The following is a 23,133-nucleotide window of genomic DNA, read 5'->3' as shown; positions in this document are numbered from 1 at the left end:
TCTATTTTTTGTTTTACCTGTGTGCTGTACCTGCACACTTAGGAATATACTCTATTTTTTCTACCTGGTTTTGTATGTGAATCTAACTGTGTATGATCCTTTTCAAGCTTGAAATGGTAGTTTGTAACAGGTATATCAGAAGGTAGCAGTCAGAATAGTATAATGCTTTTAAAGAAGCCATGGGGCTTTATTTATGGCTTTGGTGTCTCTGCTTTCTCTTTCTTTCTATTTTTCATTGGATGTATTCCTGCAAAAGAAGGGGTTGAACTAGCTGTTTTTGTAAAATCCACTTGGAGATGGATATTGTATGGTATGACATGCTTTTTCTGGAGGACACACATTTTGGAAAGCTTTAATCCTTTTTAATGGAATTTCTTTACCTTGTCTTCGAACTGGCATTGCACTTCTGTGGAATTCCCATAAAATATCATAATTTGAAGCTAATTGTCTAAACATAGATTACTGTGAGCAGGTTGCAACTGGCATTTTTGAAAGCATGCGGCCCAAAGGTGTCATTCTCCTTGTTACAATCTTAGAGAAGGTATGGAACACCTGTGTTATTCTTGAGATGATTATGTTATCATAGCAAAGTTTACAGGACATGTAACATTCATCAGAAGTCTATGGGAGCAGTATGCTAATTGTTGGATTTCTTAATATAAGGGATTTTTAAAGCCCAAAAGAGATGCTAGTCCATCATTGCAGGTTAGGATCTGGGAGCACCATGGAGTAAGAATTTATTGTGAATAAAAGCCATAGATATTGGAAGTACTCTCATTTTATTAGGGAGGCTAATGTGGATGCCATAGTCCTGCTTGTTACTTGGTGAGCTTCTTGATTAATTTGGTGAACCTTCAAAAGACGAATGCTTGCATGTAGCAACAAAGCCATCAATTTTCAACTTGCAGGCATTTCATATCCCTTTCCCTTATATAGATGCTTAGGCCATCAGATATCTTCCATTTGATATAGTGATGCAATACAGCATTTGCTTGACCACACCAAAACTATATTACCCTTTTTTGGAGATCTCTCTTTGAAGGAAATCGTTGTTCTGATCCCAGTGACTCCATGACTTGAGATCCATGGTCTAACACCACCAGTAAATCCCTCACATTTGTGTCAATTCGTGCTGGTGATTTTAATTTAAAAAAGAGCTTCTTGTACACTTTACCAAAGGCAGTTGTATATGAGGGACCAGCTATGGGTTCTTCAGAAACAATTTGAAGTAAAACACTGCCTTTAGAACATGTGGCTAGTTGGTGGAGATTATGTTTCGGAATGCTTGTTCCTAACAAGCACCCTAACCTTTGGAAAGATTACATGGCGCACTTGATGACGTTCGTAGCCAACCTATACCCAACTTGTAAGATATCCCTTGCCTCACCACATCATGTCTAAAAGAGGCTCTCAAGAAGTTACACAATGGCGAAGACAAGGAGCAGGAGGACTTCCAAGTAAAACTCCTAACCCACACGTGGGGAATGCATGCTACAGTCCTACCATTTAATGAAGCCTTTTGAGTGGCTTTCCGACGACCTGGACCACAAACACCATCATGCCCATTTTACAAGGCAAGGGATCCCATGGATGTAGGTAGCTACCGGACTATTTTGATTGGCCATTGATGGCCAAGGTTTATGGGTCGCCTCTTGAGAGCATGTTGAGAGGATAGGCATGTGAGCAACTCCATAGCAAAGTTTTAGTTCGGACTAATCCACACTGGATCACATCTTCACCCATAAAACACTCATGGAGGAGGCCCATCACCGACAACGTAGAGGTTATAGAATTTTGAAGCCTTTTTCATGGATACCTTCATGTCTTCCCACTCTTCACTTTGTAGCATCGTGTAGGTAGAAAATAACTCCCACTAAATGCTTCAAATGAGTGCAAAAAGAAACAGTGTACTTTGCAGTTTTTTTGTAAGAAAAAGATCAGTGTCAATGGAGTGACTGAAATTCTCAGGTACGTTGACTTCCATCATCGTCCAACGAGGGAAAGAACCCTTCATTGTGTTTGCATTTTACACTTGTCTTGCAGAAGGTATGAAGTGCATCCGATATCTAGACATCATGGATTTCTCGGGTAGTTCTCCTTCTGGGGACTTCAATGCGAGGAGGGGCACACGTCAAGTACCGCTTATGTATTTTCACAATGACACTATCTTATTGCCAAAGGTTGATTTAGATGAGTCAAGGATGTCCCAAGTTTCTGCAGATAGGCAATGCAAGTCACATCTTACAGGCATGCATCCTTAGACACATGATCATGTCATTTATAATGGCATGGATTGATGGCCCCATCAGTTGGTTTCACTTGTTTTCACGGGCAAAGAGCTGGGGTCGTTGGGGGGCCGAGTTGAGTCGATTGTCTCATGGGATCCCCTACCTTCACCTCAAATGTCACTAATTTCTCTATCTCACCACCACCTCTAAAAGCAGATCACACCTATCTCTTTTTTAGTATATCCATCTCCCATCTTACTCCGCATACCACACCACCACTACATGTCACGCCATGTACTTCGATCGTAACCTTTCACCTGATTATTGTGCATGCATTTCCACTCTATTCACATATATTAATGGCATACCGCTCCTCAACGATCGAGCCGCCATGATCACATGTTCTCTCATGAGAATGCCCTACACACTTTTGCATACAACACTCATTCCACACGTCCACCACATCTTGGCTTAGTACCTTGCACGATCTAGTATGATGATGAGTGCAAGGCTCTGTGCCCCGTCAACACCAATTTGAGACTAAGCAATATGCGCGTACCACTACCTGCATTGCCAGAAGAAGCAAGCTTACGATGTGGTCTTTCTCTCATCCTTAGCAAAGAGTGTATGGTGAAATTTGAGCCTCCTGGCATAGGTCTTGAGCAATATGTGAGGTCTAGGGTGGGAAGTAACATACTACAAATAACAACTCCTGTCAAGAGGGGCGTCGGATCCGAATCCACATAAATCTACCATGTGTGTCATGCCTCTCAACAGAGATTGTCCTGATGAGACATGACTAAGATCATCCTTGAGTATTGCCGCTCCTCCTATTCATGCATTCCACCTATCTCTCAAGTCTTCTCCTAGTATGTTACCTACTGATGGTTGGGCAAAGGGCACTTTGGGCTTTGATGTGTCTGTGTAAAGGATCTGACCATATGGTACCATTACGGCTCTAAACAATGCAGGTTAGGGTCTTGGTGGTCTGAGTCTCATAGACCTTGCCCCCTATGTAGGGGAGCCACCAAACGCCCATCGAGTGCCTATCAAGTGCCGTCCATCTTGAACCACTGCCCACTTCCCTTCCTGAGCAATGTCCCACTGCTGTAGAAGGGTGCAGTTTAGATCTTCATCCAAGTAGATCTTGGCATAATCCCGTAAGGTTGATCATCTATGTAGTGCTGCGAGGCGAGCCTGAGTGTCTGTAAAGTGGATGATAAGGGACTGCTTTCGGGAGAGAGATGTGCAACTATCATCACGTCTCTGTTGTTGGCGAAGTTCCTTTATCCTCTTCTACATCATGCCTTTCAAGCTTCATGGTTGGAAGTGGGGATGGCAAGTTACAATAGATGCTGATGGAGCAATCTGAAGCTAGTTTTGTTGCTTAGGGAGGATTGTGGAGAGTTGGTAATGCTACTTAGTAGTGGTCTTTGTGATGGGACTAACAAGTGGTAAAGAAGAAACAAATGTGTGTCCAAATGCCCCAGAGTAATCCTGCCATGTGTCATGTGACATGTGCCATGCGTATAAAGCGATGGTTAAGGTATTCTCTGTTGGTCTAGATTTATGCTTTCAAGACACTTTTATGTGGCCATTTCTTCTCTGACTTGATTATCGTTTATACTATTTATTTCTCACATTTGCAGCTTCCAAATGATGCTAGCTAAGGCTAGTTTTACTGACTAAATGTAGCTGGCCGTCTGTAGGCCAGAGTTGGGCAAATATTTAGGTGCATAGCATTTGAGTTGTGTTAGAGGCTAGCTTAAAAGAAATTCACTTCTGAAAATTTGGTATGTTCATTGAGTGTGTAATAAATTTCCCCCCAAAAAATAGGGAGAAGGGGAGGGAAAATATGCACATGGCATATAGAGGAGCTTAGGAAACACACAAATGAATCGAACTATCCAAATTTGACCTTAAAGAGTCATAAGGAATGAACAAGCATCATTATACATAAATGATAAAATACTGCCTTATCATGTTCCAAGAAAAGTTGGGGGGGGTTGGGGGGGGGGGGGGGGGGGGGGGCGCTGCTGCTGAGAGGGCAAGGAGGGCTGAGAGGGGCATAGGTAGACAAAAAAGAAGGAAAGCCTCTTAATGTCCATGGGACACAAACAGGTCTATGGGACAGCAAAAAAACCAGCTAATACATCCATTTGAGGAGGGCAGAAGGCAGCTCCCAAGGAGTGCATAAAGCGGCTTTGAGTTATTATAAAGTACCTACATTACGGTCTGAAATGGACATCCATCACTTTAAGACTGCGGGTCTCTTGGTTTAGATTGATGAGGGCCTCGCCTCACGATATGTCCATTTGCCAGCCTCTGTGGTTACACTGAACTTAGCCAACTCACTTTCCTTTTGGCTCAGTTATACCGAGTGAGCTGCTTGATTACACATTCTTTGTCGCTTCAGTTTATTGGTCTGGTGAAGAATGTGAAGTCCAGCATCCTGTGTGCTAAGAGTAAGTACAGTGTAAGGCCCAACTTGATGGATGCACTTTACATCATCTATCTCATCTTCATCATGTTCTAGCCATTCAATACTAGGGGCTGTCGCCTTAATCTGTGCAAAGGTCTTGCTCCTTCTACCGGCCATCGGGTAGGCCCCTGATCCTGATTTTAATTGCATTATTACACTTGGCCTCATGTTCCTTAACCTCTTAAATCTTTGTCGATCTTCACATCAACCTCTACAAGAACTTTAGTCTTTATGGACTGCACTTCATCATATTCTTGACTGCAGAAACTAGTTGAGGGTTAGGGGGGGATATCTTGCATGTTTGGATTGCCTCATGTATCACTGCTTGCTTCTTGGGCCCTTCCAGATCGTGGATTTGTGATTCCATTGCTACCAAACCTAACTTAGCTCTCGAGTCTCTTGTTATAACTGAAAATTTTGCTCATGTGTCCACGGGTTGATTTAGCCTCTGATACGTCTTTGGGTATGAGGTACGGGTGTAACAATTGTATAATAGGAGATTCTATTCAATGAAGTCGAGGGAGGACGATTCTGTTCAATGGAGTCGAGGAGGGAGGGTTTGTGAAATTTGACATTTTCAAGGAGGCTAGCTGCTCCATAGTGTAGTCTTGAAAATTTGCACACCCCCCCCCCCCCCCCCCAAAGCTTGAAGTAACCCCCGAGATCAGGGCTGGGGGTTCAGCGCAATTCAGGGTGGAGGCAGATAAGGAAAAGCGTCCCCCCCATGTAGTGCCTGCTAGGAGCGGATTTGGGGAGAGGCTGAGTGTTGAGTGGGAGAGGCTGAGTGACAAAACTGGGATCAACGACGATCAGCGATGACCAGTGGTGTGGACAGGACAATGATGACCAGCCGGGATCAAGGGATCGACGATGATCAATGTTCAGTGATGATCAGAGAGAGATCGACACACATACAGGGAAATGAGAAAGGGTTTGTGCAACAGAGGGTGTAGCGCAGGACCTCCCTCCCATTGCTCCACTGTTATGCAAGGGTGATATACATGGAAGGGCCTCATGTCGAGGGCTTACCACCCTGTGGCTCCAATGCATCACCAGTAGAGTGTGAAAGGAGGCAAGGGGGACTGAGAGGGGTCAAGGGGCTGAAAGAGGGCTGAGAGAGGGCAATGGGCTGCTGAGAGATGGATGGGAGTGGGCTGAGAAGGCAAGGGGTCTGAGAGAGGGCTTAGAGCTGACGGGGACTGAGAGGACTGAGAGAGGCTGCTCTTCTCGGGAGAACAAGGTAACTCAAATGAAAAGAATATGAGGGCAAAAATAAATACAGCAGAAAAGGGTAGCTCTTGTGTGACAGTGAACCCTTCTTTGAGGTAAATGCCACTCAATTTGTTTAGCAATGGTTTGATTGGAATTGCTGGTGGTTCTAGTATGTGCATAAATAATGCATACATTTTGGCAAACACATTTTAATGTAACAATATGCAGAATTGTTTACCGAGCAAGTGGATATATTAAAAGAGATGTAACGGTTTGGTAAGGGTGCATGCTTTATGTCCTTTAAGGCATCTGATTTTGGTGGCAACACTCACCATTTTGGGTTTTGGAGCCTGGGTTGCTCTATTAATAATTTATAAAACTTGTAGATGTTGGAGACATGTTCGTTTTAAGTTAGCGGTTGTAAGGTGTTTTGCAGGCTGATCTATACTCAACTGAAGACTGATCATTTTCATGATATATTGCACGATGCAGCCCCAAACCATACTGTCTGATTGCCAATGGAAAAGAGATCAATGTACCATCCGGATGTAGCACATCACCTGAAACTGGCCTTCAGTTTCCTAAAGGGCAGTAAACCATAACTAACTTGGCATACATTTCAATTACAGCCATTAGTCATCAATTACAGCCACTTCAATACTTAGTACAGCCACTTAGAAATAGATCCAGCAAAGCCAAGCACATACTGAAACAATATTCAGGAGCAAGATTGCCCCCAAGCGCAACACCAGATTGGCCCCAAAATCGTTTGCACCCCTTTTGGTATTTCTTTAATTTAGTCAGAAGGCAAACAATACAACAAGGTCACTGCCTTGCATTTATCTAGAACCAGCCAACTGAATCTTATCCTGGCAGGCATTCAACAACCTGCAACACAAGCCAATCCGTGGCTTACAAAGGCATCCAGCCTCAATGCGTAATTCCATAGCACAAGGCATCCAAAATCCAGCACATGTCCAAGTGCTTAATCCATGGCCAAACTGGCAACTATAAGCAAAACAAAATCTCTGGCAAGCTGACATCCAAATCAGTGAATATTCTCTGACAAGCTGCCCTAGGAATCCGCATAAACAAACTAGGCACTGTCCAACATCAATCCCTCTGGCACAAAAAGTTTGGACACAACCCATAGCTGTTTCTAACAACTAGCCTCAGCCACACAGCTCTGCCTAGGCTATCACCCGTGCCAATTCTTTGCTGTCCAGCTGTGGATATTATAGCTGACCGCAATAGAGAAGGAGATCCTCCATGTACAAACTGGTCGTGAATTCCATACATTGAAACCTTGTTCTCGAAAGCTTAAGCACAGCCCTCTACCTAGCAACCAACTTGCAGGTTCGGAGAAAAACATGACATAAAGATTTCGTCCCATAAGGGCTCACCCTTGTACTTTGCTTCACTAGCTATTCCACTGTCCAAGCCAATCATTGGTTACAACCTGCATCCAATTCCAGTGCACACGAGCACCCAACTACCAAGCAAGGCTAAGGCATTTCCACTATGCCCATCCAACTGAGTGTGACAAGGTATCAATGCAAGTCCCCAAAAGTGTTTAAGTAGCCTCAAGGCATAAGAATTGCAATACACTGTTCCTCTAGCACCTTTCCAGGCACACCCTCTGTGGCTGGGTGTTTGTTACAACCTGCATCCAATTCCAGTGCACACGAGCACCCAACTACCAAGCAAGGCTAAGGCATTTCCACTATGCCCATCCAACTGAGTGTGACAAGGTATCAATGCAAGTCCCCAAAAGTGCTTAAGCAGCCTCAAGGCATAAGAATTGCAATACACTGTTCCTCTAGGACCTTTCCAGGCACACCCTCTGTGGCTGGGTGTTTGTTTACAACATGTATGGCCTAGAGAGAGTCCCGAAGCAGAACAGAAGCAAGAACAACTTCAGAAATGACAAATGCAATAAAAAAAGAAGTCAGAATATCCATACCCATTGTCTATGGAAGAGGGGCAAGATCTTACTTGCACCTGTCCTTTGTCCAGGCCCCCAGGGGTGTAGAAATGACTTCCAGCCAAGGGAAAAGAGAGAGAAACAGATTCTGGGAGGTGAGAACAGAAAGAAGAGCAAGGCACACGGGTGCAGAGGCTAGAAATAGGAGAAAAAAGGCTAGAACATCAGCAAGAGGGCCTTGGGAGATGCACCAACAGCCCGCACAGCAGCAAAAACGAGCTTGGGACTGCGTGCCAGGGCTTCTAGAGTAGAGAAGGAGCATTAGGATGCATGCCAGCAGCAAAAATGAGATCCAGTCATCAGCTTACACATTCTGTACAGCATTAAATGAAGTGCCCAAGGAAACGTGCAATAGAGAGAGAAAGAGGGTAGCGTTAAAATCCTGTACAAAATGAAGGATAGAAGTCAAATGTTGGATGTAGGGCCTTTAGAGAGAAAGGTGCATGGCAAATTGTCATGTGGCTCATTAAAGCCCCTAACCCTCCTTACCAATGACATTGTTGGTTTGCCCCCCACATTAAAGCTCTAACACTCGATTACCAATGAAACATTGGTTTTCCTTGGGCCCAACATTTAGACCCCTCTTATGACCTAGCATTTGGGCCTAACGGGTGCACTCTGAACTAGACTAGGGACTTCTAGGAAGTTGGCGCTTCCTCTAGGCCAGCCCCTCACGGCCAAAATGTTCACGGGTTTAGTCGTACATTGAAATTTACGTCCCCGTGGCATCACCCAATAATTGTATCCTTGTGGATGAAATGAAAGAAGAGCGCATGGGTTCTTGCAAGGCAAGGTTTACCTTTGACAAATACAGAGTTCCAACATGCAAATAATTTCTTTCAAGGGAGGTGCGGCCTTGCCATTTGAGATGAGAAAGAATTTCTTTCCAATTTGAAAGAATTGTAGAGGAAAAAGAGCAACCCATAACTTTGCCATCAATGTGTCATCTTTCCCTTATGTGCCAAAATATGAACGTGAATATTTGAAATATTCAGACCGACCCTTAACTTTTCCATCAATGTGTCATCTTTCCCTTATGTGCCAAAATATGAACGTGAATATTTGAAATATTCAGACCGCCATGCATTTTTGGTGAGTAGAGGCGCTTCATAGATCTAAGGCTCTTACAGCCATGCCTCGAGTGCCAAAAAGTCTCCAGAAGAGCGTACATTTAAAAATAATAATAATAGCTTTTGTAAGACTAGAATATATCCAATCGTACAAATTTAGCTTTTTTATTGAATATCCTTCTTAATAAACATCATCAGAGGCAAGAAGAACTGTATGTAGGTAACTAAAATGAATATCCTTCTTAATAAACATCATCAGAGGAAGGAAGAACTATATGTAGGCAACTAAAATGAATTGCACAATACGGAGATGAACATGTAGTGGCCAAGTGGCTAACTTCCAATATTCAAGTTTCTTTTCAAGCTTTTCAAGTACCTAATCTGTTTGTTGGCGTCACAGCCCAATGGATAACCTAGATGCCGAACAAGCTGGTTGGGCAACACAATTTACCCAGGCCATAGAGAGGAATGCTAGTCTTTAGCATGTAAAGGCAGAAGCTTCGATGTTTGAAAATGTACTTGCAAGCCAGCATAGTCAACCCATGCAAGGATAAAGCACTCATGAGTTGCAAAATATACTTCTTAGTATTTTTGGGGGTGAAGAAGAAATCATCTACATAAGCTGGTGCAGTCATTGGCTTTCTGCCATATATCTCTAAACTATGCAAGGCATCAGTATCCACAAGGTAATATATATCCCGAAGCATTGGATAAATAGCTATTGCATAGAGCAGTGCGCTAAGCGGGCATCCCTGTCTCATTGATCGATGCAAAGTCCATAGATCATAAATGTCATCAGAGACATGATGCAGGCAGCTTTCCTCTTAGAGTACATCCGACATATAACATGCTGCATTTTATCCCCAAAGCCCAAACAGTGCATGGTTTGAGAGATGAAGTCCCATTGAACAATTTCAAATGCTATGGTGATGTCTAGTTGCAGCAAAAGCACATCTTGTTGTGTGCACTTTGCATATTCTATGCCGATATAAGCATTGGCAATATTATCGGTGAAATGTGGACGAGGTATGAAGCCATATTGGCTAGGATGCTGACCATCATGTAGAAAACCTTTTATTCTATCAATCACCGTTTTAGCAACCAACTTATAAATGATTGGCATAAGTGTAAGTCAGTCTCCAATGACATAGATGTTTTTTTGGGAGCAACTTGACTAACCCTTTCTCCCAAGCATCTGGCATTTGCCAATTTTCCCAAGCATAATTCATCATATTCAATAAAACAGGCTTGAGAGCATCCCAATATGTAAGAAATAATTCCACAATAAGACCATACCAATGTGGAGACTTCCATTTGCCACATTGTTTTAATGCATCAGACAACTCCCTCCCTGTGAAAGGTGCATCAAGCTGCATGGCCTGGATAGGAGTGATAATCGGAGAGACATGCTGTAAAAGCTTACGTCGTGCAAGCAAAGCCTCCTGTGAGTGAGATCCCAGATTCCCAAATTGTTGGGCAAATCGAGTGACACATGCTTGAGCAAGGTGCATCCAAGAGGAAGTCCAACCACCATCAGGTGTCAAAACCTGGGAAATATTTTTGCAGCTCATAGGAGAGCCACCCCGGCACCAGGTTATGTGTTTTTTTTTTTAGTTTAAGTACTACTTTGGTTTTAGCTTAGTACTTAGTAGCCTGCAAAGGGCCTTAGCGAGCCTCTGCTCCAGCCGTCAGTGGCTCGTATGGTTTACTGTTGGTGATTGTAATTTGTCTCATGGGCCCACGAGACCTCCTGACGACGTTAATACATCTTTCTTTCTTTCTTTCTTATGATGCAAGCTTTAAAAAACTCCTTAGAAGAACAACCTTTATCAAGGAGAGCCTGTTACTTGGCTTCAATTTCCCATTTGACAATTTTCCTATGGTCCAAATACGTTCACACACATTTATGTATATAGGTGCATCTGTTTAAATCAGTTTATTTGTTTGTTCACAGTTTATTATTTAGTTACATCTATATGTTTATTAATTTGTATCCAGTGCTATGATAGGCACTTCGTATTCGTCACAGTGCTCCCAGAACATGTTATCAACACAAGAACAAAGACAGGAAAATGAGTGCGTCAAGATGTTTTCAATGTTTCATCTGCTGATGATTTACTAAGTGAAGAAAAGTGGTGTTGGACTTCATGAAAATAATTCTTGCAATGCAAGTGTTTCAATATATCTGGCTCTGGCAATTTTGTGCTTTGTTTCTTTGTTTCACGACCTAAGGATATGCGTTATGCAGTTTGGAGAAACAGAGGATCCAGACTTCAATGAACATCTTCTCTTGGAACAATACCAGGTATTTTTATTGCTCATTTGTGGTGTTGTTAGTGGTCTTTCTGTTCTTTTTTTTTTGGGTTTCCTCTTGTCATGATTCCTCACATGGTCCATCTACACATCTTTCATGTTCTTCTTTCCCGAATTAATTTTACCAAGTATTCACGAGTGGCACACCTTCAAGCTATCAAACAGAAAAGTGAAGCAGTTTTGCATGTTACATGCCTTGTTCTTCTGAGGCACTGTTTGGGCAGCAAGAAATGCCAAAACCATTTGTTAGGGAGTTGTGTAGACCAAGAAATGCTTGGAATGCCTGCCTAAAGTCTTCCTTCAGAAAATGATGCCTGGTAATTCTTTGGGCTTGTGTCATATGTCCTGTGCTGTTGTAGCTCCTTGTGATAGCCTGCTCTATGTAGGAAGGCTAGGTTGTGCCGGTTGGTTGTTCTTTCTTCCTGAACTGCATCTTAGGAAGGTGTCCACAGCAGGAAGTATTTTGGAAAGCCTGCTGGTTAATACTGTTTGGGTTGTTTAAGCTTCTCGTGGTGGCGTGCTGCAGTCAGAAGGTTACATTGTGCCAGTTCGCTATCCAGCCACATTTGTTCTCTTACTTGCTGCCATTGCATCATTCATTTGCCTGCTTGTCCTTGTCTTCCTTAATCCGCTTACAATGCCTTGCGCCCTCTTTGGTGCATTGCTCTCCCTTGCTTCCTTTACTCTCATTTAAGAAGTCCGGAGATAGTCAACTGTAGGCTTTCTATCATACCGGGCCTCAGATGGAGTGATGGTCTTCAAAGTCTATGTAGAGCACCGGCTCAAAATGTGTGCTGCACATACGATGGTGTCGAGCCAAAACTTGTGATGCAGTGGTTGCCCTTTGCCATGCATCTTGCACTCTCCATCACCATTCATCTGTGGTGTGTATGGCATAATACACTGATGGTTTATCCCCTTGGCAGAAAAGTATGCTTTGCATGCATCAGACAAATATTCCCACACCCCCCCCCCCCCCCGCTTCTAACTGTATGAAGGGTCTTCAGCTTGCAACCTGATTCATTTTCAGCCATTACAACAAAATGTTGAAAACAATTAGATACTTCAGATTATGCTTTCAAGAGGAAAACTTGGAGAAAGGCTAAAATTTATAGATGCTTTCAAATGGGTTTGCATGGGACCACACACATTGTTGCAAATAAACTGCAATTTCTTGACAGCTCTTACTGACTTATCATTTGGGACATCATTCTTGTGCATTTTACCCAAGATGCACCCTTCACGCACATTATTTGGTGACACCCTATGAGGCATGTTCTGTAGCATACCATTTGGAACATCATTCTTGTGCATTTTACCCAAGATGCACCCTTCACACACATTCTTTGGTGGCATCCCTATGAGCCATTCTCTTTTCTTTGGCCAATCACCTCTTGCATTCAGTTATATAGTAACCTGGCTTAAAAAGTAGTGGCATTTCCCTTTCTTCCCACCTGCCCTAGCGCGCCAAAGCTGTCAGCAGCAGTCAAGAACTTGATTTGGATCTTACACTGCAAGAGCTCAATTTTTGCCATGGCATATGGCAAAACGTTTGGTGAAGATGGTCTACTAGTAGAGTTTTACAAAGCCTTTTGGGAGGAGACTACTGATCCTTGCCTTCTCTAGCTCTAGCAGGAGTGTATGGCAGTGGGCAGTTTACCAGATCACCTAAATGGAGGGGTGATCAAGTTAATTCCAGAGGGTGATAGGACAGGATTAAAGAATTGGAGACCCTTGAGAATGCTCAACTGTAGCTACAAGATATTCGCCAAAGTGTTAGCACATAGATTAAAGAACAAAATGGACAAATGGATTCTGCAAGAGCAAAAAGGTTTCATAAAAGGTAGCACCTCCTGGAGGCCATAATAAATTTGTGGGAGGGATGTGCTCATGCTAAGGAGACAAAACATGATATTTGTTTTATCAAAATTGGTTTTGATAAGGTTTATGACAGACTAAACTAGGACTTCCTGGTACAATCTATCCAAGACTTGGGCATTCGATCAAGGTTTACCTCTTTTGTAAAACTACTTCTTACAAATGTGTCTGCCAAGCTTTGTATTCTCATGGAGAAATGTCTCAGGCTTTTATGTTAAAGAGATCCATTAGACAAGGTTGTTCTCTTGCCCCTCTTCTATATGCAATTGCAGTAGATGCTTTGGCTGGCTAATCCAGGATCAAGTGGACAAGGATGCTCTCAAAGGAATTGAATGGCCATCAGGGAAACACTTGGTGAACCAACAGTTTGCAGATGATACCAATCTTACTATCAGGAAGACTCCTCAACACATTGAAAATGCCTTGAAATGTGTTGACATTTTCTATCTTGCTTCTGGTTCAAAGGCTAATCATGTTAAAACGGAATATGCTTTACTTTCAGAAAAAGACCAGGAGCAGTTAAAAGCAAAAGGGTGCAAACAAATCCCACAAGGTCGACTCCTAGGTATACCCATGGGATTCAAGGTCAGTATGAAAGGTAGGTGGGACTGGTTTCTTAATAGATTTAGAACCAAGTGTGATAGATGGAGAGGGTTCCAAGCCAATCTAGTAGTATTGAATCATTGTATATACCCTATCTCTATCTTTTATTTGTCTTGCTGGTGTGCTTCATCACAGACTGGGCTTGAAAAGTTTATCAGAATATGCAGATCTTTCTTGTGGGGGGACAGTGACACTAGAAGAAGGATTTCTAAAGCTAGGTGGTCTTTTTGTACTAGACCCAGAGCTGAAGGAGGCATGGGTTTTTTTAACATCTAGCAAGCTGCTTGGAAGTTAGCAGCCAAGTGGATTATAAAAGCAATATCTAATCCTGGCGCCAATCTTTTGCTCTGGAGTTTCAAGTTTGTCAGACCTGTAAGAGCTCCCAAATGGAGAGACTTCCCCATGCTATTTGCCATTTGTAACCCAGATCCATGTACAACCAAGGGGAGCCAATTGTGGAAATCCCTATGGTTTGCTTTTGAACAAATCAAAGGACTTATTGTATTTATTGGTAAAGGGTCATTCATGGGATTAGACTCTATTTGGGTACCGGTTCTACTAAAAAACCAGCCTAATAAAGATGATGACCTGATAAAAGCCTGGCAACTTTTCAAGAAAGGGCTTCAGATCTCGGGTCAACTTTGGAGTGAAGAGAACATCAGATGGAAAGAATGGCATGAGATTAGAAGAGAATTTAGACTATCCAATCAAGATCAGGCACTTGTTATGAGCAGATTAACAATGACCTCACCTGGAAAGGGGATAGAGTGTTAAATTATGGCAAGGAATTTAGCTGGGTGGGAAGTCCCCACCTTCTACCTATACCTACTCTATCAGATGGCATTGAAGAATTGTACACTACGTTGAATAACAGGTGGAAGCTTGCTGACAAGGCCTATAAGTGGAGAAACAGATTTGTTTTGTTATGGCAAAAGAAAATACTAGAGGAAATGTCCATATTACTCTGGCTCATTATGCATAAAGGTGGATGGACTAATTGCAGGAGTCTAAGGATAGGCAAAGGAGATGGGACTTGTAAGAGATCCACTTGCAGGTAGGAAGATATCTTCCATCTTTTTGTGTCATGCCCTAGTGTTAAGGAAGTTTGAAAATTTGTCCAGATACACGTAGGGAAACCCCTCAATTGGAAGGCTATACTATTGGGTGATGCACTCAAGTTATCTTATGCTACTTGGACTTGGGTCAGAGCACACACTTTTTTTTTTTTTTTGCGGGAAGAAAACTTTTATTTCAGTAAAATAATTACATTCATAGTTACTTCAAAAACGAAGTAGCTACTACTCAACTAAAGATCTCAGTATAAGCTGTATACACATCCTGATCAATCAAACGAGTTTGAAAGCAATCGTAGAATGATTGTTGCAGAGATCGTTTGAAAAAAAGAAAGGATGAAAAGAGTGGATCACCAAAGACTCTATGATTTCTATCCATCCATTAGGTCCATAGGGACCAATAGCGCACCCATACAAAAAATAAATCAAAACCCTGTCTCTGTGGATGAAAGCCAAACAACCAGAAAAATCTGCCAAAAGTAACAGTAGGAAATCGCTGTCGAAGCCTCTGTCTGATGAGAGCAATGAGATCAGAAGTATTTGGACAGGACCAAAAGATATGAAAAACTGATTCAGTAGAGTGCTGGCATCTGTGACAAACAGCTGAAGCAATATGTCTGTGCGAGTAACTGTCTGGATGGAAAAATGCCAAGGAGAACTTGCCATAGAAAAAGCTGTTGTCGAAGAGGGACTTTGTAATGCCAAAGGAGACGCAGCCTTTTTCTCCACCACTTCATTGGATGATCCATATGCCAAACAGTATTTGCTCTGTGGGAAATCCAAGGTGGAGGTAATAACACTTTATACAGTGATGACACGGTGATATGTGAGAGCTTCAAAGGATGGACGTATAAGGAAGGAGAGCGTAAAATCCAATCCTCAAGCCGATTCTGAAGTTCCAAATGAGGTACCGGCAAGTACAGTTGGAGCATTGCTGAAATTTTATGCCATAAAGGATGATAATGAGCTCCCAAGCCATATTTGCGAGCAGCCATAGAAAAGGATAAAATTGTGCTATCATCCTAAAGTACATCCGCCACAGATGAAATGCCTTTGAAGGAGAGAAAATAAGAACGTCGGGGTTCTTGTATGGCCAAAGGAGGGTGGAATACTTTAGACCAAAAAATATTCTCTACCCTCAAAGAGTTGCCCGAGAGAGAGTCCCTGCCATGCCATTCCAAGTGGGATAGAATGTGTTTCCAATCAAGAAGCAGATGAGAGACAAAAGGGCAGCCTCTGATCTTGCCTTGGATAGAGCCAAATAAAAAATCCCACTGAGTAGGCTGCCAATTTCCAAAGGCAGATGTATGAAGATGTAATAAGAGAGAGCGGATCATGAAAGCCCAAGGCTGATCTCCTTGCATAAACTGTATCAGCATTTTCCCTGTGTGAGCAAGTAAATGCATTTGAATATTGAGAATGTTCAGATGGGACAAATTTTCTGATTTTAGTACTCTATGTGGATGACATGCTTGTGACTGGGACACATGCTGAGCAAATTGCAAATTTTAAGCTTGACTTATAGAAGATATCTACTCAACTGTGAGACAACATACTGAAGATCGGATCTCATATGACAATCAAACAACCAACTGCTTATTGATAGAGAGTGACATCAAATGCACCGCTACCATTTTCAGAAGAGAAATGAAAACCAGGCTCTAATGGTGTGGATACTGGCTTGCAATCCTCAAACTGAAAATGCTGCAAAAGCTGTCCAATATACTTGGATTGTGACATCAATATCTCACTGCTAGCAAAATGAATGCCCAGGTAGTAATGCAAAAGACCAAGTTCAGACATAAACAAAATTCATTCAAGATGCAGTTCAAAAGTTTGGCTTGATGAATGCTCACTCTGCGACCACTCCTTGTCTTGTGAGCTCTATAAAAAATACTCGATCGACTCACATCAACCCTATGCCAATCTTGTTGGTTGTCTACAGTTTGTCAGGTTGAACACTCGACCGGATATTCTTTTCACTGTCAATTTTCTAGGTCAATATCTGGCTGCTCCCTCAATGCAACATTATTGATTTCAATTGAAAGTCTATTGCTTCCTTAGTTTGCGATCCAAGCCAAGCTACTTTCTAATCAACAATTCAATGTTTCTGACTATGAATTGTGACCAACAATATTCAGACTCAGTTCTGCTCAGATCGTGATTTGGGATGTATACCCACAATTTGAGGCAATCAGTACAACAAATCCTTGCGAAAGACCCATGGAATTAATTCTGCTCTCTTCTTCTGCATATTTATTTGCTATGGACAGCAGATGATCTTTAGAGGACAATTGGAGGACGAGTGAATTATAAGCTGCTTCTTTGTTCACACACGCGCACACATTTTTTTTAGTGGAAACTTTTGATTGATTATATTGCAAGAGTAGCGACCTCAAAACGAGGTAGCTGAAATTACATCAGCTGAAAATCTCAGTATATGCTATATGTACATCATGATCTGCAAGCAATCAAAGAAGGATTGCTGCAGAGAACGCTTAAAAAAGCCAAACAAGGAAAATATAGGATCACCAAAGACTTTATAGTTGCTGGATGTCCATAAAGTCCAAAGTGCCCAATAGCAAACCCAAACAAAGAAAAGATGAAACTCCGGATTGGATGGATGAAAACCAAAGAGCTAGAGAGACTTCCCAAAAGGAACAGTCGGGAATCTCCCTTGCGCGCGCGCACACACATTTAAAAAAAAAAAGTGAAATCTTATATTTCTGTGTGGGAAACCTCAAAAGAGGTAAAAACCTTCCCACCTCAAAAGAGGTAAAAACCCACCATGAAGTACAAAAGAGAAAATTTTACAAGTAGGCCTCAGAGAGAAAAACTCATAAGGCTACCAAGATAAAATTTACATACCAGGTGGTGGAGGATCTAATAAAACACACACTTTTTTTTTGTAAAACTTTATTAAGAAGTGGGAAACCTCAGAAGAGGTAAAAACCACACACAAGTTACAAACATCAAAGATCCAAACATCTTAAAGATCTCATAAACTAGGAGGCTGGAGGAGAGGACATAAGAACCACATCTCCAGAGTGAGCCTTATGCTAGCTAAAAACATATGTAAAGGCATATAGGTTCCGTCATCAAAAAAGATTTTCTTGGGACCCTTATGTGCTTTCTTCACATAAGCAGGCAGCTGAAACTTTTGAACCAAAGGATCATCACACACACTTTTTTTTTTTTTGGGTGGTAAATCCAGTGCATTGTATTTATATTCTCATAACTTTATAAGATGGGAAGTCTAAAAAATGGAGAGTATCCCAAAGATCAGAAGCATAAAAAGAAAAGCTCTATGCAAGAAGCATGTATATCACCCTCATGGCAGGCATCATATAAAGATTGCCGCAATGAGGCTCTGAAAGATTCATATGACTTGTGAATCTGGCGGCCCAAGTATGCCAAATTATGCTCATCCCAGATTGTCCAAAGAGTCCAATATCTCACCCATGAGAGAAATAGTGAGTATTGAGATAAAGACCTTATAAATCTGCCAAATAACCAGAAATGTTTCCCAAATCTGTGACTCGGAAAATGGAGGCGAAGATGATCTAAAATTTTCCAAAGGAGGTTCCGATAAGACGGGCAGTGCCAAAGCAAATGAGGGACAATCTCTGAAGGAGCCTGACACCGTAAGCATGTGGATGGTGCAATGTGACGTTTGGCAAGTGTGATTCCCACTGACAATGTGCCGGTCATGCATCTCCAAAGAAAAAGTCTTTGTTTCAAAGGCATTTTACACCTCCATAATATTCGGAGATTCTTCCGCCACCATGAAAGGGGCTGCCTGATATGCCACAGAGTATTAGCATATTGATGAATCCATGGGGCAGGCTGAAGAAGCTTGTAGGCTTTGATGGAAGTCAAAACAGGCAGAGGAATAGGATGAGAGCATGTAGCAGAGGGGTGCAATTGCCAATCCTGATCATCACACACACACACACACACACACACACACACACACATTTATATTTATATTTATATATTGATTTGAAATTCTGAAAATTAGAGGTATTTCTTATGAAATCTGTTGGTTTTTCTTTAAAAAACCAAAAGGGTGGTTGGGACCTTATCCCCCACAAGTAACCTTGCAGCATGGAGATCAGGTGAGGCGAATTTCTGAAATGAATATAGAGCACCAGGATGATATTATGTCAAAGTTTTCTTATGTTAGTGCACAAGAATCTCTTTTATTCTAGAACTCTCCCACATACCAGAAAGTTATAGCATGTAGAAAGCAAGTTGCTTTTCAGGATTCAATGTGTGAAAATGGGAAGCTTTTATAAGGTTTCTAAAGAAGATTTGGAAAGACCACCAGAGACGATGTCATACAACGAAAAACATGGATTGTTTTCTTGAATTTGTTTCATGAAGACACTATTCATGAGTCTGAAACTTAAGGAAAGAATTGGTTTTATGGCAGTGGTTTATATATTGATCATTGACCTAAGTGTTCTCAGATTCTATGGCTCCCTTTCTTTGGGACTTCATAATTGGAGAAGGAATTGGAGCTTTATGACCATTCATACGGTTGATATGGACAAGTAGAAAGAAGAGCTGAGGGAAAACATGAAATCCTTAGCAGAGACGGCTAGTTTTATTCCAGAATCATTCCGTAAGGAAGATGTTAAAACATTTTTTGGAACCACTCATGGGTGTCTACCTATAGCAAATTTGCAGGCTTGTGTACTCCAAAGAAGAAGCAGTCAGCTCCACAAGACAAAGAAAGGCAAGAAAAACAAAAGGCACAGATTTACCAAGAAAGAGGGGCATCAATTTGCCCAGAAAGAACAGACTGTGTGCCACACAAAGAATAAAGAGCTCAAGGTTATCAGAAAGTACAAGAAAAGAGGGCTCTCCGCCATCTCAGCCAGGGTGGACATGTTGGACTGAAGAGAGAGTCGGAATGCGAAAAAGAGGGTGGATGGGAAACAAGGTCGAGAAGGGGTTTGACGGAGAATGAGAGCACAGGCTGGAGAAGATGGTGAAGAGGCTTGGGGCCTAGGTACCTTCACACCTTCGCTGTTGTGACCCTCAAGAACTCCTTTCGAATCTGAAAACACCCTTGAAAAAAACCTTAACACCAGTACAGTCCACACCTATGCCCACTTGTCAAGAACACCTCCTAACAGCAGCCCTAAATCTCCTCTCAATTTTGTGGCTCCACACTCCCTCCATGTGTCAGCGGTCTCTAGCCAACCGTGGCTCTGATACCAGGTGAGAACTGCAGCAGAACTGAACAGAAATGGAGAGAGCAAACCAAGCCAAACACAAAACTGAACTGAAAGGAGAGAGAGAGACGAGAAAGACTGCAAGGGATCTCAGCCTAAACCCCCTGAACAACTGGGAAAAACCGCCACTGAAAGATGCAAGTGATCCTCCACATTGAGATCAACATGTGAGGGAGGGGGCCTATACATAGGCCGCCTACCCTCCCCCATCAGCAGATCTGTCTGGCCGACCAGCAGGCCTAGGTGGGCCGACCCACCCTACTCCATAGGGCCGACCCCTACTGCACATGGGGGCTGGCACACAGCCCTATCAAGGGGCTGAACACCTGCCTCTAGAGCTGACTGAGATGCTCCAAGGGGCTGACCCCCTCCTGCCGCATAAAAGGGCTGCTAGACAGCCATATAGGGGGGCTGACCCCCTGCCCCAATCAGGCCAAGCAGAGCCTAGGTGGCCGACTGACAGGTTGGCCAACCTCTGCTCATACAAGGCCTGCTAGAGGTGGGACACAGCATCCATGGGTGGCCACACCAGCCAGCTTAGGTGACTCCGCATGGGCTGCCACGTGGCAGCACGAGGCCAACAACGGATCCCCAAACAGAGCCATATTTGGCCCGTACCCACCTGGGAACACCTCGCAATACTACGTCATCATAGGAACCTGCTCACATGCCCATTGGGCCCCGAGCCACCTCCACATAGGCATATCTACCCTACCCTACACTATGCTAGCCTCACGGGAGGCGGGCACACCCACAACAAGGCTTTCACTCATGCCCTAACCTAACCATGGGATGCTAACCTCCAACATTATTTTCCTTTGCATTGCACTGGTTAGATAACACTATGGGGATGCCTAGAAGGGATTAGGATTAGTCCAAGGACTAGAATGCATGCATTTGACTAGGATTAGTTCTAGGATGCCTAGAAGGGACTAGGATTAGTCCAAGGACTAGAATGCATGCATTTGGCTAACCTTCAATGCGTTAAAGTGTTGGATATTGTTTATGCAAGGTACATGACATTTGAGGGTGCTAAATTTCCCCACTTTTTAAGGCGAAAAGCACAAGACAAGTGGTGCCCCAATTTAATGACGGGCCCACTCGGGCTAAAAGCATCAAAGGCGCCCCACTCTGTGAAGAAAAGCCCATGCTTTTAGGGAAAATCAAAGATTTTGGAGACAACCGGACTTTCTAGGGAAAAGTGCCTATTTTAGGCAAGAAAAGCAAGCCCAGCTTTTAGAAAGCACATGCTTTCTAGCTGCTGGCCTAGTCTATAAAATAAGGGCCTCTAGGCTCCCATTTGTATTGAGAATTGTACCTTACAGACTCTCCTCCCACATGAGTCGCCTCGAACAAAGAGATTCTAATGCGATAAAGACCTTCTGGGGGAAGAGGAGGGGGGTAGCTAGCCCCTAGTGCTGTGTTCTTGTTCTCTCTCTCTCTCTCTCTCTCTCTCTCCGAGGATTTTGTATTGCTCAGGTCCCATAGGCCGATTTTTGGTCTTCAGAGGACGATAATATATTCTTCTTCTTCTTCTTCTTCTCTCTCTCTCTCTCTCTCAACTTCTCAATCTATAACAGTTCAAGTTCCAACTTCATTGTTAAGTTTTTCTAGTTGAAATAAGGTTCCAAATGGTATTCGAAACCGTTTTTGAAGTGCTAAGTGCTCAAATTTGCTTCAAATTGAATATTGAAGCTGTGTTTTGGTTCAAGAAAGGTTTCAACAAAGATGCTGAGAATCGACCCTTCAAGGTTCATAGGATCAGATTCGCTCCTTCATTTGGCTCTTTTACCCCGAGTCCTTCACAGCTTGAGGTCCTTACGACTTTGTGGGTGGCCTCTCTTTCAAGTAACTCTAATTATAACTTATGACCTCAGACTTACTTATTATGGAACCAATGTTCATGGCATGTTGCTCCCTGTATGTGCAGTTCAAACTTCATTCATCGCCTAAGACCGTGAGTCCTCTTTAGGGGATCCATACCACTATGACAAACCCTGTAGTGGCATTGGGATCAGGAAACAAGAAGTGAAAGTGGAACTAATTTGGCGAGGAATTTGTGAGATCCAAGACACGTCGTATTTGTCATGTGTCTGGCCTTAGCTGCAGGGGCATTGGTGCATATCCTTTATTTCTTGCAGAGATAGGACAACAAGTTTAGGAGAGAAGGCACAACTCTTCAATGCGCCTCATACCATGTCTGGTGCCTTCCAAGAGGATGATTTGTTGGGGCCACACAAGATCACCCTCGATGATGCTATTGACTTTGAATTCTGGTACTATTGTTGGTCCCTTCCCATGTAGGAGAAAGACTAGGCAAGGAGTGTTGTTTATGCTACATCCTCACCATCACCTACTGCCATGCCTACTTTCAAAAGGAGGAGGGGATCACCAAGTACCTTGTCTACATACTCTTGGTAGGAAGAGCGGTGGCGTGTGACAAACATTTAAATTAGGAGGATTGTGATCCAACGCATTTTTTCTTTCAACGTTTTTGCAAACACTACAATGGAAAAGAATGATCAAGGCCGTGCCATCTATGGGATCTATAGATGCATGGGCACATGGGACATATAGTGATGATGACATCTACCCTTGAGATAGCTAGGATTAACAAAGCACTTTGGCTACATTCTCTCTAATGGCTGGAGTGATGTTAGGAGGGGCATCACTAATATATTGGTGTCCTCATGCCTTGGTACCTATTTCCTAAAACATATAGGTAGAGGGGGAGCACTAAGGGACGTCATTTTTAAGCACATTTCAGAGGCTATCATTAAGATAGGGCCTTAACATGTGGTCCAGCTTCTTACAGACTACGCAAGTAGTTGCACGGGGATGGGAGAGCTTGTGGAGGCAATATAATGGAATTCTTGGGTTCAGATTGCCTAGATCTCCTCATGGAGGACATCAGGTTAGAGAGCATGACAGTACAAAGTGCTGGAAATATTACTATATTAAGGCAGTACAACTGTATATTCTGTTAGAAAGGTCAGGGGTACCTATTACTTATCTAGAGTTTGTGGTTGAGTCTTGATAGGTGAGTT

General features: G+C 42.7%; 1 protein-coding gene across 3 annotated transcripts in view; it reads left to right on the top strand.

The window, feature by feature from the left end:
* The window catches only part of SWEETIE (HEAT repeat-containing protein), a 198,277-nt gene that overhangs the window by 146,237 nt on the left and 28,907 nt on the right, over positions 1 to 23,133 (top strand). For all 3 annotated transcript variants that reach the window (XM_087393941.1, XM_087393940.1, XM_087393939.1), the window contains exons 34-35: positions 473 to 541; positions 11,225 to 11,281. In XM_087393941.1, coding sequence (XP_087250067.1) covers positions 473 to 541; positions 11,225 to 11,281 — 126 coding nt within the window. The remainder of the gene's footprint in view (positions 1 to 472; positions 542 to 11,224; positions 11,282 to 23,133) is intronic.

The sequence above is a fragment of the Dipteris shenzhenensis genome, chromosome 22, assembly GCF_047967505.1.
Source record: "Dipteris shenzhenensis isolate YYH24624 ecotype China chromosome 22, Dip_SZ_1.0, whole genome shotgun sequence".
Lineage (NCBI taxonomy): Eukaryota > Viridiplantae > Streptophyta > Polypodiopsida > Gleicheniales > Dipteridaceae > Dipteris > Dipteris shenzhenensis.
The sequence above is the reverse complement of the archived record's forward strand: the minus strand, read 5'-3'. Positions and strand labels throughout refer to the sequence as shown.